We start from the raw sequence: 22606 nt of genomic DNA on the forward strand, positions 1-22606 counted from the left end.
TGAGGGAATTCAACTTCCTTCCGCTTTTGAATAGAGACACCGCCAAGTTCAGTGTTGGGACCATTTACAAACTCTGTATGCCGGTTCAGATGGAAAAAGTCCTGGAACAGCTTAGCACTTGGTTCTTCTTATAAGTATACTTCACAGAAGACTTGGAAGTTGCATAGATTGGACACCGAGTTGGGTCTGATATCTTGAGGATGGAGTTGGAAACTGGCAAGAACATCTCGGAAAAACTTCGACCCGGGCGGTTTGAAACCACGACCTATGTGGTCGACAAAGACTACTACCTCACCCTGCCTCGGGGTAGGAGGATTCTCTGTTCCTGGAACTCGCCACCGAATTTCTGTTTTCTTCGGCAAGGTGCCGATACTGACCATTCCGTTCAATTATTCTTCGGTGATCCAGGAAGGAGCCCAGTTGCAAGCGGCAAACTGTTTGGCCATTGTGAAATGAAAAGCTAAAAAGGAAATGCCGGTTTACGAATGATTCATGGTGGTGCGCAAGATGCAATGGAATAAACATATGCAGATGTGTGAAATTGCATAAACCGGAGACTGATACAACAATGAATGACAATACAATATCAAAACAAAAGTAGGCACATGTTGTTAAACCGGAGTATAACAATGGAGGTAAAAAGGGTTTGCCGGTTCACCAGGGGACTAATGGTATGTGTTAGGTTGCTTTTACAAAGGTAAACCGCCTATGTGGTAAAAAGATACAGATCCAAGGTAAGAATGACTAAGTAAGGTAAAAAAGGTTCCACAAAGGGACATGGGAATTTTGGATCTACCGAAGACAGAAAAGCAAAAATATTTTGACCGAAAAAGGGTTGGACCCAAAGCCGGTTGTAAAGGTTCAGATCAGTTTTTCGTGTGCAAAAGGTTTGTTGTGGTAGCGGAAGGTAAACTATTATGCGGAATATATCAAGATTGAGATTTTCTATCCATAGTCTAAGGAGGAACAGAGAAGAGCAACACCGGAGCTCTGAGGAACTTCGATGAACTGTGAAGAACGACGAAACCCTAGACAGATCTACAAAGGGGGAAAAGAAATAACTTGCAGCGACTGATTGAAGCAACGGAGGAACATCGTGTGTCTCTGGTAACGGTCAAGTTGATGCAGCGGCCTTTGTCGAAGCATAGGAGAAGCTCGGTGACAGCGGCGGCGCTCAGGGGCAGAGGTGTCGCGAGGAGGAATAAGAAGCAAAGGAGACGAGGGAAAAAAATGATAAGGACCCATGGCCCTATTTATAAGGCGAAGCGATAAAGCGACAAGTGCGGGAATCGAGGAGCTCAAAAATGGATAGTTAATAATGGTGTCGCCTCGATGGCTGGATATGCATTAATGAAGGTGATCCTCAGCTTTATCATGATCCTGGAATATGACGTCACAGCGGTTTACAAGATCAAGGTAAAGATGCAAAGGAGGAGTTTTTCTAAGTGTTGAAGATTGACATGAACAAGTTCAAACCAATCTGGGGCCTAATGTTGGGGATATTACTACTGGGCATAAACCGGCTAGGAGTAGCCGGATTAACTTTATGAAGATTAGAAGCCCATGAAGACGTCAGAATGATGGCACTTTATGGAGGCCCAAGGCCCAAAGGCGAGTTAAGGCCTGTAGATGTAAACCGACCTTATTATGTAACTTGCATTGTAAGATAGGAAGTGTAGAGGCCGAACCGGACACGTTTATGATCCGGCTTCGGGACTCTGTAAACCGACGGGCGTCAACCTATGTATATAAAGGGACGACCCGGCAGCAGTTTAGGGACAGGAAAACAACAACTCGAGGGCCAGTCAAAGCGGATTCGCTCTCTGGTCATCGAAACCCTAGCAATACCAATCACAACTAGATGTAGGCTTTTACCTTCATCGAAGGGGCCGAACTAGTATAAAATTCCTTGTGCCCCCTTGTCCGGTTTAACCTCTTTAAGCTAACACATTGCGATGGCTCCACGATTAAGTCCTTTCACAAGGACATCTGCCGTGACAAACCCACGACAGCAACTTAGGCTTCTTGCCAAACCATAGTTCATACGGTGTCATCTCAACGGATTTAGATGGTGCCCTGTTTAACGTGAATGCAACTGTCTCTAATGCATAACCCCAAAACGATAGTGATAAATTGGTAAGAGACATCATGGATCGCACCATATCTAATAAAGTACGGTTACGACGTTCGGACACACCATTACGCTGTGATGTTCCAGGTGGCGTGAGTTGTGAAACTATTCCACATTGTTTTAAATGAAGGCCAAACTCGTAACTCAAATATTCGCCTCTGCGATCATATCGTAGAAACTTTATTTTCTTGTTACGATGATTCTCCACTTCACTCTGAAATTCTTTGAACTTTTCAAATGTCTCAGACTTGTGTTTCATTAAGTAGATATACCCATGTCTACTCAAATCATCTCTAAAGGTCAGAAAATAACGATACCTATCGCGAGCCTCAACACTCATCGGACCGCATACATCGGTATATATTATTTCCAATAAGTCAGTGGCTCGCTCCATTGTTCCGGAGAACGAAGTCTTAGTCATCTTGCCAAGAGGCATGGTTCACAAGCATCAAATGATTCACAACCAAGTGATTCCAAAAGTCCATCCGCATGGAGTTTCTTAATGCGCTTTACACCAATATGACCTAAACAGCAGTGCCACAAATATGTTGCACGATCATTATCAACTTTGCAGCTTTTGGCATCAATATTATGAATATGTGTATCACCACGATCGGGACATGTCTCCGATCAATAGCGGAACCTGGATGCTCATATTGGTTCCTACATATTCTACGAAGATCTTTATCGGTCAAACCATAATGACAACATACATTATTCCCTTTGTCATCGGTATGTTACTTGCCCAAGATTCGATCATCGGTATCATCATACCTAGTTCAATCTCGTTACCGGCAAGTCTCTTTACTCGTTCTATAATGCATCATCCCGCAACTAACTCATTAGTCACATTGCTTGCAAGGCTTATAGTGATGTGCATTACCGAGAGGGCCCAGAGATACCTCTCAGATACTCGGAGTGACAAATCCTAATCTTGATCTATGCCAACCGAACAAACACCTTCGGAGACACCTGTAGAGCATCTTTGTAACCACCCAGTTACGTTGTGACATTTGATAGGACATAAGGTGTTCCTCCGATATTCGGGAGTTGCATAATCTCATAGTCAGAGGAATATGTATAAGTCGTGAAGAAAGCAATAGCAATAAAACTTAACGATCATTATGCTAAGATAACGGATGGGTCTTGTCCATCACATCATTCTCCTAATGATGTGATCTCATTCATCAAATGACAACACATGTCTATGGTTAGGAAACTTAACCATCTTTGATTAACGAGCTAGTCTACTAGAGTCTTACTAGGAACACTGTGTTTTGTCTATGTATCCACACATGTATCAAGTTTCTGGTTAATACAATTCTAGCATGAATAATAAACATTTATCATGATATAAGGAAATATAAATAACAACTTTATTATTGCCTCTAGGGCATATTTCCTTCAGGCACAACCCACCTGGGCACGCCCGGGGGCCTAGACGCGCCCTGGTGGGATGTGCCCACCTGGATGGCCTCCCGCACCGCCTCTTCGCCCTATGAATACCCAAATATTCCAAAAATCCTAGGGGAGTCAACGAAATACAATTCCAGCTGCCGCAAGTTTCAGAACCACGAGATCCAATCTAAACATCATCACGGAGGGGTTCATCATCCACATTGGTGCCTCTCCGATGATGCGTGAGTAGTTTATTGTAGACCTACGGGTCCGTAGGCAGTAGCTAGATGGCTTCCTCTCTCTTTTGATTCTCAATACAATGGTCTCTTGAAGATCTATTTGATGTAACTCTTTTTGCGGTGTGTTTGTTGGGATCCGATGAAAGTTATTTGAGTCTTCTTTGATCTCTTATATGCATGATTATTTATAGCCTCGTATTTCTTCTTTGAATCTCTGATTTAGTTAGGCCAACTAGATCGATTTTCTTGCCATGGGAAGAGGTGCTTTGTGATGGGTTTGATCGTGCGGTGTTCTTTCCCAGTGACAGAAGGGGCAGCAAGACACGTATTGATCATTACTATTAAGGATAACAAGATGGGGTCTATTCCTACATGAATAAATCTTGTCTACATCATGTCATCGTTCTTATTGCATTACTCCGTTTCTCCATGAACTCAATACACTAGATGCATGCTGGATAGCGGTCGATGTGTGGAGTAATAGTAGTAGATGCAGGCATGAGTCGGTCTACTAATATTGGATGTGATGCCTATATATTGATCTTTGCCTGGATATCGTCATAATTATTTGAAGTTCTATCAATTGCCCAACAGTAATTTGTTTACCCGCCGTGTGCTATTTTCTTGAGAGAAGCCACTAGTGAAATCTACATCCCCCGGGTCTATTCTTTCTCATATTTGCTTTCCGAACTATTATTTGCGAATTTTATTTTGAGAACTATTATTCCAAAAACCCAAAATACCTTGCCGCACTTGTTTATTTGCATCTTTTATTTCGTGTTTAATCAAGATCTATTTATCCAATCTATTACAATTTTATCCTGTCAACTAGATAATTTCTGGCGCCGTTACCCGGAGAAGGGATTGACAACCCCTTATACGCGTCGGGTTGTAAGTATTTGTTTCTTTGTGTGTAGGTACCGTTTACATAGTGTTGCTTGGTTCTCCTACTGGATTGATACCTTGGTTTCATAACTGAGGGAAATACCTACCATAGCTCTGCTGCATCATCCATTCCTCTTGGGGGAAATACCGACATAGTTCAAGCGACATAAAAAACCGGGCTTAGCTGAAGTTTTGCCGAGGTTTCATCTGACAATGCCTCGGGAATTTCATCGGTCAAACTTGACGTCTGATCCGACGAGGCATTGTTCAGCTCCGAACTCGAAGCAAAATCCGATGAATGATCGCGCTGTGGTCCTGATCCGAGATTGAATCCAAGATCAGCATGTTGGCATCAGCGAGGCTCAGACTGGTCTGACACCAGCCCGAAAACGCGAGTCTGTCGTGGGCATCTGCAACATATGCCATGTTTTCAAACCTGCTGGTTTGGCCTGGAGCGAAATTCTCGATCTAGCCGAGGTGGCCAGTAGAATCGGCGTGACACCGCCAAACACAAAAAGCTGTCTGGGGAAGAAGGTCTTCCAGCAACCAATGTTGCGCTCGATCCAAAGATGAGCCATCGAGCTGTTTTGACCACACAACGGAATGTGTATGAGCCATCAATGTCGGGGTTGAATCTAGCGGATCTCAGGCAGGGGGTCCTGAGCTGTGGATCTTAGCTTGATGGTAACATGACACAAGAGGAACATGATGTTTACATAGGTTCGGGTTCTCTTAAAGTACGTGTACTTTGATTGTATTGATGTGATGGGGTACAAAGTACAAGATGATCTATCTTAAGATCGTATAATGTCTCTAAAAAACTCTACCTTATGGACTAAACCACTCGGCTTATATAGGGGCTGATAGTACCTAGGGTTACATGTAGGTTGGTTATATCTATGTATAAGCTTGCCGATGATTTAAACATGCCTTGACATGTGTGACAAGTCTTCTGAGGATTCCATTTTAAACACGCTGGGAGGCATGATGGACATGACCCATTCTTTGGTTATCTGGGTCCTTGGCCCGTCCCATGACTAGGAGGCCAATGTGGTTAGCATCCCCTAGTCAGAACACTGTCACCGTCTGTCTACTACAACAAGTTTTGTCTGGCTCCAGCGAGTGAGGGGCAATGACGACGGCGCGTCTTCGGCTCTCTTCAGTGCTTGTAGTCGTCACTAGACGGTGTACGGACCTGAATTCATTTTTTTATTTATAGTGTTCGTTGGATCGATGGTGAATACTACTAAGCTTTTTTTTAAAGAGAGAAGTGAACCGGGCCGTGCCTGACATTTTCTCCTCCCGACCTCCGTACTCTGTCCTATCGGCGAGAAGTGGGGGAGATCTTCGTCTTCCGCACTCGCGCGCGCAAGCTCACTCGCTCCAGATCTTCCCTTACCGTCGTAGATCTCACGACCCCAAGCCGCCAAGCCCCCAACGAAACCCTAGCTCGCGCCCCTCCGCCGCGTAGGGGCGCCGTCATGGGCATCGTGTTCACGCGGCTCTTCTCGTCGGTATTCGGAAACCGCGAGGCCCGCATCCTCGTCCTCGGCCTCGACAATGCCGGCAAGACTACTATCCTCTGTAAGTGAGCCCGATCTCCCTCGCCCCGAATCTTCCGTGGTTCCTCCTTGGATCTGCGGTTCTGTTTGTTCGTGTTTCTGAATTCTGATTCATGTGGCGTGGCTTGCAGATCGGCTGCAGATGGGGGAGGTCGTTTCCACGATCCCAAGTGGGTTTCCTGTTCTGGTGCTCAACTAGTGTGTGCATTTCTTTTGATGTGTATGGATCGAGCTTAGATTTGATGTGAGGTGGTGTTGTGTCCGTGTGTGTCTTGCTGCAGCGATCGGGTTCAACGTGGAGACGGTGCAGTACAATAACATCAAGTTCCAAGTTTGGGATCTCGGTAAGTGACACGTATCCTCGCCCCTCATTTGAATGTTAGTGTTAGAACTAACGAATCACATTATTCGCAAAAAAAAAAGTAACGAATCACATAGATATATATCCAAAGCACAATCTTTGTATTATTCATAGCCATAACTAACACAGAGCACCACACAAGTTGAAGTTTATCAGGATTTGACATACAATTTTGATACTTATGTGAAAAATTGGATCATGTTGGACGATTTGCTGTATGTTGCCAATGTGTTCTCACCCTTTGAATACCATCTTGGAGTCTTCCTTATGTTTATTTCAATTGAATGAGGTTTAGGTATTTCAATTAAATTAGGTTAGGTAATTGATGTGATGCTTAAATCAGTGGGGTAAAGCATAATTAGGGCAGGAGCAAAGGAAGCAAAACCTATAACCAATTTGCCTAGCAGGACTCACTAGAGTAAAGCATACTTAGGGCAGGAGCAAAGGAACCAGCACCAAGGTGCTGCCCCGTGCATCCACATAGATGTAAAAGGAGGCAATCAGTTAGTTTTTCCCCTCAGGCCAGCACTTCACTGGGGCCCACCATCTCCAGAATATTCCCATTCTATTTGTATATTCTTCCCCAGATAATTCCCAGAGTCTCTCTTTCCAAAAAATTGCCTCAAATCCTTCCCGAATCTCTCTCCTTCACCCAAAATTCTCCTCCAAATTCGCCCTCTTGATCCCAACCGATGAAACAAACTCTAATTACTCTAGGCCGACATGGTTTCGAGAGTGTTGGAGGCATGGACCGACATGGAGGAGGTGGTGGAGGAGCCGCTGGCTGCCGGTTGAAATGCCCACGTGCGGGTCGGTGATGCTGAGCGCCCAGGCTCGAGGGTCGACAAAGGCGGGAGGTGGTGAAGCGCCGCTCCAGGGCATTGAGGCATTGGACGAGGCCCTCCACGAAGGCGCTTGGTGGTCCGTTTCACCATCACTTCCTTTAACTGGGCCGGTAGCTCCTTGAGCATGAGGTTGATGTCACCGTTGGCTTTGTCATCGTCCGCCAATTGATACCAGATGGAACAAACTCTAATTATCCTAGTTCTAATAGGAAGTACTCCCTCCGTCCGGAAATACTTGTCATCAAAATGGATAAAAGGGGATGTATCTAGACATATTTTAGTTCTAGATACATCTCTTTTTATCCATTTTGATGACAAGTATTTTCGGACGGAGGGAGTAATACTGTGAATTCTGATGCTTTATTGATCGTGGGAGAGGCTCAATATATAGTAGGGATACCTTGGCTTACAAACCGGCTCAAAAGGAAATACAATTTGACTCTGAAACGGATTCTAATCTGCAATCTGCACGTAATATGAACCTGAGCCAATGAAAACTTATAGTAATAATTGAATATCAGGGGGTGGTGCGTCCAGGTTTGGAGCCCTCCGACCATATTTGGCTTCCCACGTACAGTCGAACTCATGCTCTGCGCCATAGAAAAAGCCCAGTCGTTGTTGGATCCGACATCACACATCATGGATGGCGCTCCGTACCCTTGCCATGGAAAAAGTCCTGGCCGCTACCTAACCCATGCTTCATAGCGTCTCCATAGCCGGAGCTCCTCATCCCGGCATCATCGTCGTCCCCGAGCGCTACACACTATAGTGATTTGAGCCAACGCATCCCTCTCCCATCTCTCCATTTTTTCTTTCCTCACCGTTTCCAGGTTTCCTCCTTTCTCACATGAAGCACCGACTCACCCGCAGAGCCGCCACCTTGGAGCCTAGTTGGTTCTGCAGGCTGCAGGCTGGGGTGACGCGTGGCCATATCCTCATTGCTTCGTTTAGATTAATACTCAACAATCCTAAACTTTTTTTTTTATCTCCAATGCATGATGTGGAAATTTAACATAACATTCTTTTGTGTCAAATAGATTTGCCTTGTAGACAAGAAGGAGAAGATGTCTTAAGCTTTGCTCTAGCGTACAACATGATTGTAGCTAACACCCTCTTTAGAAAGAGAGAATCACATCTGGTGACTTTTAGTAGTGGCCAACACTCTAGCCAGATTGATTTCATCCTCTCGAGAAGAGAAGATAGGCGTGCGTGCCTAGACTGTAAGGTGATACCTGGAGAGAGTGTTGTACCCCAGCATAAGCTGGTGGTTGCTGACTTCCGCTTTCGGATTCGTGTCCAGCGGGATAAGCGTGCCAAAGTCGCTAGAACGAAGTGGTGGAATCTCAAGGGGGAGGTAGCTCTAGCATTCAAGGAGAGGGTCATTAAGGAGGGCCCTTGGGAGGAAGGAGGAGATGCGAACAATGTGTGGACGAAGATGGCGACTTGCATTCGTAAGGTGGCCTCGGAGGAGCTTGGAGTGTCCAGGGGAAGGAGAAGCGAAGATAAGGATACCTGGTGGTGGAATGATGATGTCCAGAAGGCGATTAAAGAGAAGAAAGATTGCTTCAAACGCCTATACCTGGATAGGAGTGCAGACAACATAGAGAAGTACAAGATGGCGAAGAAGGCCGCAAAGCGAGCTGTTGGTGAAGCAAGGGGTCGGGCATATGAGGACCTCTACCAACGGTTAGGCACGAAGGAAGGTGAAAGGGACATCTATAAGATGGCCAAGATCCGAGAGAGGAAGACGAGGGATATTGGCCAAGTCAAATGCATCAAGGACGGAGCAGGCCAACTCTTGGTGAAGGACGAGGAGATTAAGCATAGATGGCGGGAGTACTTCGACAAGCTGTTCAATGGGGAGAATGAGAGTTCTACCATTGAACTGGACGACTCCTTTGATGAGACCAGCATGCGTTTTGTGCGGCGAATCCAGGAGTCTGAGGTCAAGGAGGCTTTAAAAAGGATGAAAGGAGGCAAGGCGATGGGCCCTGATTGTATCCCCATTGAGGTGTGGAAAGGTCTCGGGGGCATAGCGATAGTATGGCTAACCAAGCTTTTCAACCTCATTTTTCGGGCAAACAAGATGCCAGAAGAATGGAGACGGAGTATATTAGTACCAATCTTCAAGAACAAGGGGGATGTTCAGAGTTGTACTAATTACCGTGGAATTAAGCTGATGAGCCATACAATGAAGCTATGGAAGAGAGTCATTGAGCACCGCTTAAGAAGAATGACAAGCGTGACCAAAAATCAGTTTGGTTTCATGCCTGGGAGGTCGACCATGGAAGCCATTTTCTTGGTACGACAACTTATGGAGAGATATAGGGAGCAAAAGAAGGACTTGCATATGGTGTTCATTGACTTGGAGAAGGCCTATGATAAGATACCGCGGAATGTCATGTGGTGGGTCTTGGAGAAACACAAAGTCCCAGCAAAGTACATTACCCTCATCAAGGACATGTACGATAATGTTGTGACAAGTGTTCAAACAAGTGATGTCGACACTGATGACTTCCCGATTAAGATAGGACTGCATCAGGGGTCAGCTTTGAGCCCTTATCTTTTTGCTTTGGTGATGGATGAGGTCACAAGGGATATACAAGGAGATATCCCATGGTGTATGCTCTTTGTGGATGATGTGGTGCTAGTTGACGATAGTCGGACGGGGGTAAATAGGAAGTTAGAGTTATGGAGACAAACCTTGGAATCGAAAGGGTTTAGGCTTAGTAGAACTAAAACCGAGTCATGATGTGCGGTTTCAGTACTACTAGGTGTGAGGAGGAGGTTAGCCTTGATGGCCAGGTGGTACCTCAGAAGGACACCTTTCGGTATTTGGGGTCAATGTTGCAGGAGGATGGGGGTATTGATGAAGATGTGAACCATCGAATCAAAGCCGGATGGATGAAGTGGCGCCAAGCTTCTGGCATTCTCTGTGACAAGAGAGTGCCACAAAAGCTAAAAGGCAAGTTCTACAGGACGGCGGTTCGACCCGCAATGTTGTATGGCGCTGAGTGTTGGCCGACTAAAAGGCGACATGTTCAACAGTTAGGTGTGGCGGAGATGCGTATGTTGAGATGGATGTGTGGCCACACGAGGAAGGATCGAGTCCGGAATGATGATATACGAGATAGAGTTGGGGTAGCACCAATTGAAGAGAAGCTTGTCCAACATCGTCTGAGATGGTTTGGGCATATTCAGCGCAGGCCTCCAGAAGCTCCGGTGCATAGTGGACGGCTAAAGCGTGCGGAGAATGTCAAGAGAGGGCGGGGTAGACCGAATTTGACATGGGAGGAGTCCGTTAAGAGAGACCTGAAGGATTGGAGTATCACCAAAGAGCTAGCTATGGACAGGGGTGCGTGGAAGCTTGCTATCCATGTGCCAGAGCCATGAGTTGGTTGCGAGATCTTATGGGTTTCACCTCTAGCCTACCCCAACTTGTTTGGGACTAAAGGCTTTGTTGTTGTTGTTGTTGTTGTTGTTGTAGATTTGCCTTGTAGACAAAAACTTGCTCTGTTTGTTCGCCCATTTGGTTGTGATTGATGGGTCCATGATTGTTAGAGCTGGCTAATCTAGCATAAGGAAAACTATATAGACAACCAAAATAACAACGCTTTGATGTCCTAAATTGCTGTTTATTTACCGTAGTCATTCATCCGGGGTTTTAACTTCTAGCGCACCATCTCTACAAATGCTTGTTGTAATACACCACCTTCAAAGATAATATCACTTAAAAGTGATAACTTATAACTGTTGTTTTAACTTGAATGACTCTCCTCATTGTGACATAAGATCTACATTATGGATTGAGATTTTGAAATCTGCTGTGAAGGTTATTATGCCTGTATACTCTTGCTTATGTGGGTGATTACCCAAATATGAAGCACATTCATCTACCCTTCATGAAATATTTGGTTGTAATGTGTTTAATGGTTATGCATTTTAAGTGAATTTTTTAAGCTGTGGTGAGATTTTCTTTTGATTGCCAAGTTTTGCATTAATATTATTCTTTCTGGAGGAAAGCTTGTGTCCTTCATTTTTTATTAGTGCTATGCTAGTATGTTATGTTATGCCTGCTCTTTCAGAATATCCACCTTGAGATTTTAACATGAATTTTGTTCTCAACAGGTGGTCAAACAAGCATCAGGTACATTCTTTACAGCGAGTATCCATATCCAAAATCGGTCATTACGATGTAACTATTTTATTCAACTTATAGCCATTTTGGAGTAATGCCTTCCCACAGTAATTTGTTGGAGTTGCCCAGGAGATACACACACTAGCTCAAGTTAGAAGAAGAGCCTCACGCAAGAACACAGAGAGGCTTTGGCGCTGCACAACTTGTGCCTTTTCTCTTGTTCACTCTTTCACACAACTGAACTTGGTTACAAACTTACAATGCCTTTTAGCTAGTGTGCCTTTTCTCTTGTTCACTCTTTCACACAACTGAATTTGGTTACAATGCCTTTTAGCTAGTGTGCCTTTTCTCTTGTTCACTCTTTCACACAACTGAACTTCGTTACAATGCATTTTAGATGTACACACACTAGCCGGTAGAAACAACAAGTCAACAACTAATAACCACCTCTCCGATCACTCTTAGTTTCGGCCTTTCTCCTTGCACCTGGAGATGTGCTCTCTGCACAACGTTGGTGATTACCAGGTCTACAACTAAGCCTTTCTAACAAACTCTATCCATGCATGCATGTGAATCACTCCTACTACTAACTAGGCATGCACCTAACTGACACTACTAATTAAACAAATTTAGCTTTGCACTGTGTGCACACGTGAAACACACCTCTGACGTGCACACACTACCGCAGCTTCAATACATGCCTAAGTCAGAAATAAACATGATCTAATTACCTATACAGCAAGGTTAATTAACTCCAACATAATTGATCTTTTTGCCAGTCATTTAAGTATTGGTGTCTATGATGTCCTTTTTTTTGAGAGAAGATGAACTTATCACAATTTGCTGTCTCTGGAAGGCATATCATCATGTTGCAACAGTAGTTACTATTTCAAGGCCTGAATCTTAGAAGACCTTATAGACCTTATAGTTTTTGACATCTGAAGCTTATAACTCTAGTTACTCTACTGTAGTTTATCTGATCAACCTTTGTTGACCTGTTGAGAAATTTGGTTGTTTTACCTCATTTGCTGCTGGAATCTCAAGAAGATCTGTATTTGTATTTGTTGAAACTATTTCAGTATGCATATCTTGATTGTTGCAGTCATTGTTAGTTTATTGTGTACTAGCAGCGCCACTCAGTCTGTTCAAGGAGCATTAGTCTTGTAATGGCTTCATTTTCTTGTTTTCATTCCTCGATTTGGGAGATTGTTCAATAAAGACCTGGCATGTAATCTCTTAAAGCTTAATTCAGGCCACTTTCATTATATAAAACTGTAGATCTAAGATGTACTGTACTAGTGAGTATGCTGTTCAGCTTGAGTTAATAATTCTGGTATCTGCCCTGCATCCCTTTACTAGCAGAATGTGAAATGCCTGTCATGAGCCACTTGCAAATTCTACCATTATATAGACTGTAAATCTGAGATGTACTACTGAGTATGCTCTTTCTTGTGTGTGTTCCTAGGCCATACTGGAGATGCTACTTTCCAAACACTCAGGCTATCATATATGTTGTTGATTCAAGTGATACTGATAGGCTGGTAACTGCAAAAGAAGAATTTCATTCCATCCTTGAGGTATGCATCACAATGAAAGAAGCCTCTGATTTATATCACAATTGGATGTGCTTCTCCTACAATGCACATTGGTAATACAAGGGTTCAGATATTTCTCACAAAATAATGTTGATTGTCAATGCTAATTGCACTACGGGAGCATGGGAATGCTACTTTGAAGTGATCAACTAGATATGTGATCGATTTTAGTGGTTTACACAAAATTGATGTGGTTAAAAGACTATTTGCTAGTTATCTGTTTGGGTTCCTGTTCTGCTTTTGATCTACTGGATGATTTTGGCATCAAGTACACTGTAAATAGCAACTACCATTGCGTGATTTTCTTTTGAAAGGAATAACTTGTATTCCACTTAAACTTGGTGCACAGCCGACTTGCTCGCCACAATACCCGGAAAAAAAATCAGGGGCATCAAAAGTCCACGCGGTGAGAGGCACATCCTCCTCTAAACTGAACTGCACCAACGTGTGTGCGACCTTATTACATTCTCTACGGCAGAACATCAAATCATAGAACACAAAGGAGGCATGGCATAACCTTCTAGCTTCACGGTATAGAACTCCCAGGTCCGCAGTATCGTAGTTGCGCCCTTTCAGTGCACCAATCATCGTTTGGCAATCTGACTCGAAGATGGCTCTTTGTGCTCCCAGATCATCTGCACCTTCAATCGCCCTAAGACATGCAGTCGTCTCAGTTTGCAGTGAGCTCCGTACATGTTCCATTTTCCCGGCAGCCGCCTCTAGGAACGACCCTGTTTCATCACACGCCACATCCCCAAGCTCCGGCCTCGGACATTTCTCTGAATGCTGCGTCAATGTTTATCTTTACGATCCCCGCCTCGGGAGGTTTCCGGGATTCCTGACAAGCAGGCTGTGGAGATGGTGATTGTTTCATGCTTGAGAATTCCAGCAGATGTTTATTTATAAGCATACTCACTTCCTCAACCGTCTTTTGCTTCTTACCCGCATTGGTTTTATTCCGTGTTGCCCACTAATCCCATAGAAGAACCGCCACTCTCATTTTCTTCTCTACAGGCAGCAAGCAGACCTGATGCATCAGATTTTGGAAGTCCGCTCATTCAGAGTTGCAAGCACACATCCTCAAAGTCCTTGCTCCCTCCAGACAGCTTTTACTTTTTTGGTCTTCAAAGACAAATGACCACTATGCTCATCAAGCCTAGAACACATAGGGCATCTAGTGTCCAATTCAATCATTTTCCTCTTTATATTCATTCTTGTGGGTAAGGTGTTATGCACCAATCTCCAAAGGAACATGCTTAACTTACCAGGCACCTGCAGCTGCCAAATATGCTTCCATTTCTCCACAACTTGGCTTCGGCCACTGGAAGACTCAGCATTTTGTCTCCTCTCCGCTTCCTTTACACTGACCCCTAGATGATAGGCCGATTTTACCGAGAACACACTCTTTCTATGTGATGCCATGCCAAGAAATCTTCCATACCTGATCTGAGTGGGATCCCAAGGATGACCTTTGAGTCCTCCGGAGAGAACAGCTCTTGTACTAATTCCGTATCCCATGATTCCGTAATCGCGTTGATCAATTCATTTACTTTTGTAATTATCGTCTGCCCTTGGTGCGAATAAGGCCTTCTTGTTGTCCCTCTTGGCAGCCACGGATCAGACCACACATTCACTTGTGAACCATCTCCTATGCGCCAAATCACTCCCTCCCCCGGCCCCTGTGGATGCTACACCAGGTATAAGACATGCCTGGCTATTCTGTTGCTTCCATAATCGTACAATTCGGATGGTATTTCGCCTTCAGCACCACCGCACAGAGGGACTCCGGGTTCTGCAAAAAATGCCAGCTCTGACGAGTTAACATGGCCATATTAAATATGCGTAAGTCTCTAAACCCTAGGCCTCCAGTTCTCTTCGACTTCATCAACATTTTACCTTTCCCAGCCTATCCAGTGACATTTTTTCATTGCCGTCCTGCTGACTCCACCAATACCTTTGCAATCATGCCACTGATTTGCTCACATATGCTTTTGGTCAAATCAAAGCAGGACATCGTGCACGTCGGTATGGCCTGGGCGACGGCCTTAACCAACATTTCCTTTCCTACTTTAGATAGGAGCTTTTCTAGCTACCCTTGCATCCTCTTCCAAATGTTTTCTTTGATGTACTCGAACTCTTTACTCTTCGCTGCTCTGATATTTACAGGCAAACCCAAGTATCGCTTGTTCTTGGATTCTCGGGGTATACAGAGAGCCTGAAGAACTTGATGTTTCTTCGCCATACTTGTTCCTTTAATGAAGAACGCTGAGGATTTGTCTCTGTTGATCTTTTGCCCTGACCGGGCCTCGTACAGGGCCGGTATCTCCTGCAGCTGATTTGCACTAGCAGCTGTAGCCCTTCAATGGATTGGTCCAATTCAGCACGCTGCTGCAAGACTGAGAAACCCTCCGCGCACAAAATGAACAAGTACGGTGATGGTGGATCTCCTTGGCACAAGCCTCGCTGTGGGCGGAAAGCGTGTTAACTTCCGATTGAACTTGACGTGATAGGAAACCAATCGAACAGAAGTCATGATCACATTCAACCGTGCAGCCGAAAAACCCAAAGCATTCATCATACCCTCCAGAAAACTCCACTCCACCTGGCGATATGCTTTGCTCATGTTAAGCTTTACTGCCACTAGCCCTTGTCTACCCCCTTTCTTCTTGTGCATCAGGTGGGTTAAGCTAAAACAACATTATCTGTAATCACCTGTCCGGGAACAAAAGCTGATTGGGTTGGGGATATTAACTCCGGAAGAATCACCTTCAAGCGGTTTGCTAAAACATTGGCGATCAGCTTAAAAAGCATGCATAAGAGACTCCAGGTTCTTTACCTTTGGAATCAACACAATCGTTGTCTCATTCCATCCCTCCGGCATTACTGCACCATTTAGAACTCTTAGGACCTCCTCTTGAATCTTGGGTCTGACCAAATGCCAAAACTTATAAAAAACTGCCGGCATGCCATCCGGACCTGGAGCCTTTAGATCACAAAAAATTGCATGTTGAAAGGTGATGTGTGATTTGGCAATGCATGTTGACCACATAAACAACTTACCTAGTGCAATTTCTTCCATTTGACGGTAGGGTCTTTTGAGCCAGATGTATTCAGTGGCCAGGATGTATTTTTTTCAAGATAATTATCTGATTGCATATGTTACCTCATTGTGTGCATTGTACTGGCAGGAGGATGAGCTGAAAGGTGCGGTTGTCCTTGTATATGCAAATAAACAGGTGAAGAAACAAACATATTTGATTTCTTATATACGGTTTTGAAATTTGTATAGTTACTTGGACATTGCAACTGTTCTCAGAACTAACAACAAAGTTCTTGTAATAATTCATGATTTCCACTATACCTGCAGTCTTTTCTTATTTCTGCAGTACATTTTTGGATCTATTGTCTACTAACAAGGCACCTGCCTTTACGAGTTTCCATGAAATTACTTTAACTATCATCATTCATTGGCTGCTCTTTTTTTATTAGAAGGAAATAAATGCTTCTAGGTGAATTTACTTGTCTGAATACCTTTTGGATGCAGGTTGTTGCGCATCCTGTTTGATATGCTATCTTACCTAATTCATTATTGTGATGTCTTTTCTTATCCAGGACCTTCCAGGTGCACTTAATGATGCTGCCATAACTGAATCATTAGAACTTCACAAGATTAAGAGCCGCCAATGGGCAATTTTCAAAACATCTGCTATAAAAGGGGAGGGGCTTTTTGAAGGCTTGAACTGGTAAGTTGAATGAAACATTCCTTTCTAAAGTGACTAGATGAATACTTGCTCTTTTCTATATTTTCAATCTATTTTTTTGTTTGTGGTGGTATGGCAGGGGGCTGCAAATCCTGTATCCCCTCTTCAAATCGTTAGAAAATGCCCATGCCCAGTATTCTGGTTAGACATGGATAATGACTAGATGATTTCATTTCACATAAGAAAGGACTGTTTTCCCTTGTTAGTTGTTACTTGTTACTGTCTATAAGTTTTAGTGTCTTATCACCAGACGTCTAATAAGATAGCGACATGCTTATGCATTCCCTAAAGAATTACTTACACCCAGAGTACACCAACTTGCAGCAAAATAACAAAACCACGCATAATCTCAAAAACCCCATAAAAATGGTACAACTTACATAACAGCACATTTTAATCAAATTTGACGGAGGCCATTTGTTTCCCTGTGGCGTACGATTATATCTGGCGTGGCAGCTGCCCAATGCTATCTCTGTCCATCGTTGTGGCCCATCTGTCGGTGGGACAGAGAAACAAATAGTATAGTAGGAATTATAATGGGAGAAGAGGATCGAACCCAGTACATGGAACTTGTTGGCGCATCCTCGCTCGTCATGACCAACCCATCCAAAATGTGCTGTTACGTAAGTTATTGTACTACCATTTTTGTGGTTTTTTTAGATTATGGATGATTTGGTTATTACGCTTTCGGTACGCAATATATGGGCAACAAACGGTCTTGGTTAGATTCGATGGAAGTCATTGCTGATACCGGCCGATTATTGTTTGCTGCAGGCTCAGTAATGCGCTCAAGTCCGGAGGCAGCTAATGTAGGAGGCCCAGCCTCCATTCCGTGAATCATTGCTTGATGGTAAGGAACAGGGACGATGACAGCCTTCTCGCTAGTCTGCGTGAAAATGAGAATCTCTTTATTTTTACTCCGGAAGTTATACACAATCAGTTTTCTGTAGAGTGCTTGTTGAAGTTTCCAGATACAACACTAGGTGTACCATGTCGAGAGCAAGAATATATTTGTAGAAAATACCGAGCAAACGATTACGGTTTGAAATATGTGGCTTCACCGCGTAAAATTTCACCCCATTTTCTTTTCCAATGATTGAACTCGCAATTTTTTTTCCGCGTCTCTTTGGCTGGGACCAGATCAGATGCCTGAAGTTACTCAATCCCTGAAATCCAATCATGTCATTTACAAAGTTATATGCTTACCGTAATCATCAAAAATAACATAGGACTACTGCTTTACATCTACTAGTTTGTTACTGTGTGTTGGAGCCATAGTTTTAAGGGTTTTTACCAGTTTTGCTATCGGCTGTATAACGCTACTCAGTTTTGCCACTAAATGTTTTCACTACTCTAAAATGCCACTGTTTTGTTAGACACAAACTCAGAAATACCATTTTCCGCCGTTACCGTCTGGAAGGTGCGAGCTAACCAACTAAGCTAACGAGATGTTGTGACTTATATATCCCTTATATCTTTACATGGAATAATAGTCCAACACGGCAACGTCTCGTATCTTTTCTGGTTGCTAGCTAGTTGAGCTTGGGTTTGAAAGTACCAAATTGCATGCAACTATCAGTAAGGGTAATTATCAGTAAGGCAAAGTCAGCTACTACAAATTATGCATACAAATTTCGAAGTCTACAAGCTATACTGAATCACACACGCACACCGAGAATTAGTATACTCACAATGCAGGAATTTCAGAGCCTATGTCATATTGGGGCGTCCTGTGGCCGATGCAACACTCCGATTCGGTCCTGCTGTCCATCACCATTGCCGTGGAACAACTGCACTTCAAGACTGGGGAGGAGCTGCGGAGTCAGCCAGGAGAAGCGCCGGAGCTGCCTGCCTGTGGTGGCGGTGCGGGCGGGAGGAAGGGCCAAAGCTGCGATGGGTGGCTGCACTCGGCGGTCCCCAGGAGCTGCGGAGTCAGCCAGGAGAAGCGCCGGAGCTGCCTGCCTGTGGTGGCGGTGCGGGCGGGAGGAAGGGCCAAAGCTGCGATGGGTGGCTGCACTCGGCGGGAGGTGCCGCAGCTACAGTGAGTGGGGGCGCGCCGGAGCTGGGCGGGGTTTTGTTTAGTTAGGTTCAGACATCAGTATATAAGGCTTGTATCTCCTAACACAACAAATTGTTTCTGTGGCTCAGTTGGTTAGCTCGCGTGCTTGTGTACCCCATGGCCCTCCCTCCCAAATTTTATTCTCTTTTTCTCTTGCTCCCCTTATGAATGGGATAGGGGTAGTTTCGTCATCTAACTTCAGTCAACGTGTATTGACCAAACGATGATGCGACCCCGTCTTCGGAGAAGAGGGAGTACAAGGGGAGGTCCGATCTTCATGGCGTAGGATCGATAAATGGATGGGGATAACTAGCTGCAAGCAGCCGAAAAATGGAAAATAAGAGATTATGACCCGACGAGGAGGAGGCTCACCGAAGCTTGCAATCCAAACATTCACCGTTCCACAACCCGCAATACTACCCCACACAACCACACTCAAGTCGTGGAGCATGAGATAGGTGCAATCCGCAAGGGAAACCACGAACTCTAATCCACACAACACGATCTAATCGTGGAGCACGAATTAGGAGCAATTTCTCAAGGAATCATGAGAATAAGGGTAACAAGAGCTCTCCAATCTCAAGAGGAGTCTATGTCTTTGGTCTTTGATAGAAATGGCAAAAGTCCCCAACGAAGGGAAGAGCTAGCCTATTTATAATCGGGACAACCCCCTGATAGGTGTGAAAGAGAACTAGCTTCTGAACCAGCTTAGGTGTGAAAGCGAACCGACTTTGTTTGACTAAATGGCTTCAAGACTTAATGAGGTAGCTTCTGGAATTCTCTCGTTGGAGGTGGTTGGCAGTTCCCGACCAAACATTGTTCACTGGAGTCGAACAATGTTTCCTTCAGCAGCAAACTCGATTCTGGGAACCTTTTGCAAGTTGGAATATGCAAACTTGTACAAAACATTGTTTCGTCAGAATCGAAACAATGTTTCTTCAGCAGATAACTCATTCTTCATAAATTCCTAACTTTGTTCCTTCGCCATAAAACATTGATTTGCCCGGACTGAAATGTGTTTGGCCTTCTTCGATATCGCACCTGAGTTCGACCAACAATAAAGGAGGTGAAGGAACAACCATGTTTTCAAGGTCAAATGATATACTTAAGTTAGCATTCACCTGATCATGTATTTGCATTGCGCGGCTTCTTGTGATTGGATCGTTGATGATTGGTGGTGTGTTGCCCATGGTTTGGATGTCCTCATCAAACGGTAACGGTGAAAAAAATGGTCTTTTTGAGCTTGATCTAACAAAACAGTGGCATTTTGAGTAGTGAAAATGTTTAGTGGCAAAACTGAATAGTGCTATACAGCCGATGGCAAAATTGATAAAAACCCTAGTTTTAAAAACTGGACCAGACCTACAGCTGGTTGGATAAGAAAAGCTGGAGCTAGCAAAATGTGTGGTTTCTTAAGGTCTGATGAACCGATTGGAGGAAATTCAGTTTCTTACGGTCTGATGAACCGATCGGAGGAAATTCACACAAACTGGGAGAACTGGTGGGACTAGAATTTTCACAAACTGGGCAACAACCAAAGACGTTTCTTAAGGGTGGGCATGTCTACAAACCTTTACTCCAAAAATATTTTCATTCTCTTCGCACGCATTAAGAGAGCCCTTCGTACATAAAAGAAAAATATAAGGAGATAGTGGGTCTCTCAGTCTTAACCCTCTTGTAGGCTTGAAGCTTTCACTATCTTCTGCATTAAACTTAACAGCAATGGAAACACATTACATAATAAAGTTTACCCAATTCTCTCTGGAGCCTTGTTTTAGTATAATCTCTAATCTCCTTGAGGAAAGGCCACTCAGTCTGACCATAAGCTAAGCACGGGCCCTATCACCAATCTTCCCTTTGTTGATTTGACCTGACTCTCATGAAAGCTAAGCACATTGTTGAGGCTTTGAAGTTAGTTCTGGATTCGTATTGTGCTGCCTCAAGGTAGATGGTGAGTATTGATAAGTGTAGCATCTTCTTTAGTCCTAAACTCCTAATACGAGGGTCGAGATTGTAAAACATATGTGTTCCGCTTTGAATATCATGACCGAGGCCAATGGTAAATATTTAGGATTGCCAGCTAATGTGGGGTTGGATAAAATTGCTAGTTTTTAGCATTTGATTGATAGTATTATCATGAAAACAAAATGGTTGGAAAGAAAAATTATTATTCGTTGGAGGGAGAAAATTCTCCTCAAGTCTGGTGTTCAAGCTATTCCTACGTATGTAGTGTTAGTCTTTAAAATTCCTAAAAAGATTTGGAAAGAAATTATCGGTCTTTAAAATTCTTAAAAAGATTCATAAAGAAATTATTGATGTGATGTTGCATTTTTTGTGGGGAGATGAGGACAACCGAAGGAGGATTCATTGGATGGCTTGGTGAAAATATGTGTCCCAACGAATCAAGGAGGCATGACTTTTTATGATATTCATTGTTTCAACCCGGCTATGCTGGCAAACAGGCTTTATGCCTTCTCGAGAACCCCGACTCTTTATGTGCTACTGTTTTGAGAGTTAAGTACTTTCCTAATGTCGATTTACTGAATACAAAGTTAAAAAGGCTCCTTGCTTAGTTGGCAAAGTATTATGGCAGCGAGAATTATTTGAAACATGGTCATATATAACGAGTTGAAAATGGTCGGAATATTAATATTTTGGATGATGCTTGGATTCCAAATTGTGATAATAGGAAAGTTATCAGTGCGAAAGAGGGTCATCTGCTATTGGGAGTGGAGGATTCTATTGATCAGGTTTCTAATAACTGGGATGATCATTTAGTTAGACAAACTGGGACCCCGTTGTAGTAGGCGGTTACTGCTAAACAGGACCTCCAGGAGGCCGCCGCACCCCAGCCGGTTGGGGGTGGATGAACAGGACCTCGTGGAGGCTGGATGAACAATAGTCGGTGGAGGCTGGATGAACAGTGGCCCGTGGATGAACAATAGCTGGTGGAGGCTGGAGGAAGTCGCAGTGGATGAATAATAGCAGGTGGAGGCTGGAGGAAGTCGATGGTGGATGAATAGTAGCAGGTGGAGGCTGGAGGAAGTTGACGGTGGATGAACAATAGCCTGTGGAGGCTGGAGCAAGGCAGTAGACGGTGGATGAACAGAACCCCGTTTCGACCTTAGGTGCTCGAACAGAAGTCCGTTTCCTCCATTTTGCGGTACGGCAGACCCCTCCCGATCAACTGGACCCCGTTTCAACCGCAGGAACTCGAACAGAAGTCCGTTTCCTACGTGTTGTGGTACACCAGACCCTTCCTGATGAACAGGACCCCGTTTCGACCGTACGCGGTCGAGCAGAAGGCCGTTTCCTCCGTTCCGTGGTACACCGGACCTTGTTTCGCCTGTTTCGTCTAAGCCGGCTGGCTCCCGATAAACATGACATATTTCAACCCAGTCGGTTGCCTCCCGATGAACGCGACGCTGTTTCCTCTGTTCCGACCCAGCCGGTTGGTTGCCGATGAACAGGACGCCGCCGCTCTATGTGTTCGAGACCCCGCCCGTATGTACGTATGTAGCCATATTTACTTTCTCGCAGCATGGTTGTACATACGTGATATGTCTCCATCGTATCTACTTTTCCTAACGCTTTTCCTCTTGTTTTGGACTCTAATTTGCATGATTTGAATG

General features: G+C 44.2%; 1 protein-coding gene across 1 annotated transcript; it reads left to right on the top strand.

Moving 5' to 3' along the window:
- Nucleotides 1–5928: 5928 nt before the first annotated feature.
- On the top strand, nt 5929–18059 carry LOC119328659 (ADP-ribosylation factor 3-like). Its single transcript, XM_037601640.1, has 8 exons — nt 5929–6237; nt 6347–6385; nt 6497–6559; nt 11550–11568; nt 13025–13136; nt 16343–16390; nt 16767–16897; nt 17690–18059. The coding sequence occupies exons 1-8, from the start codon at nt 6135–6137 to the stop codon at nt 17721–17723; spliced, it is 549 nt and encodes a 182-aa protein (XP_037457537.1). The 5' UTR covers nt 5929–6134; the 3' UTR covers nt 17724–18059.
- The last annotated feature ends 4547 nt before the right edge of the window (nt 18060–22606 follow it).

This window comes from Triticum dicoccoides, chromosome 7A (assembly GCF_002162155.2).
Source record: "Triticum dicoccoides isolate Atlit2015 ecotype Zavitan chromosome 7A, WEW_v2.0, whole genome shotgun sequence".
NCBI lineage: Eukaryota > Viridiplantae > Streptophyta > Magnoliopsida > Poales > Poaceae > Triticum > Triticum dicoccoides.

Bases quoted from the DNA above. Each gene is read 5' to 3' on its own strand.
- LOC119328659 (XM_037601640.1), top strand. From the start codon at position 6,135: ATGGGCATCGTGTTCACGCGGCTCTTCTCGTCGGTATTCGGAAACCGC. The intron at 13,137-16,342 runs GTATGCATCACA...TTGTACTGGCAG, and splicing joins AATTTCATTCCATCCTTGAG to GAGGATGAGCTGAAAGGTGC. The intron at 16,391-16,766 runs GTGAAGAAACAA...TTTCTTATCCAG, and splicing joins TTGTATATGCAAATAAACAG to GACCTTCCAGGTGCACTTAA.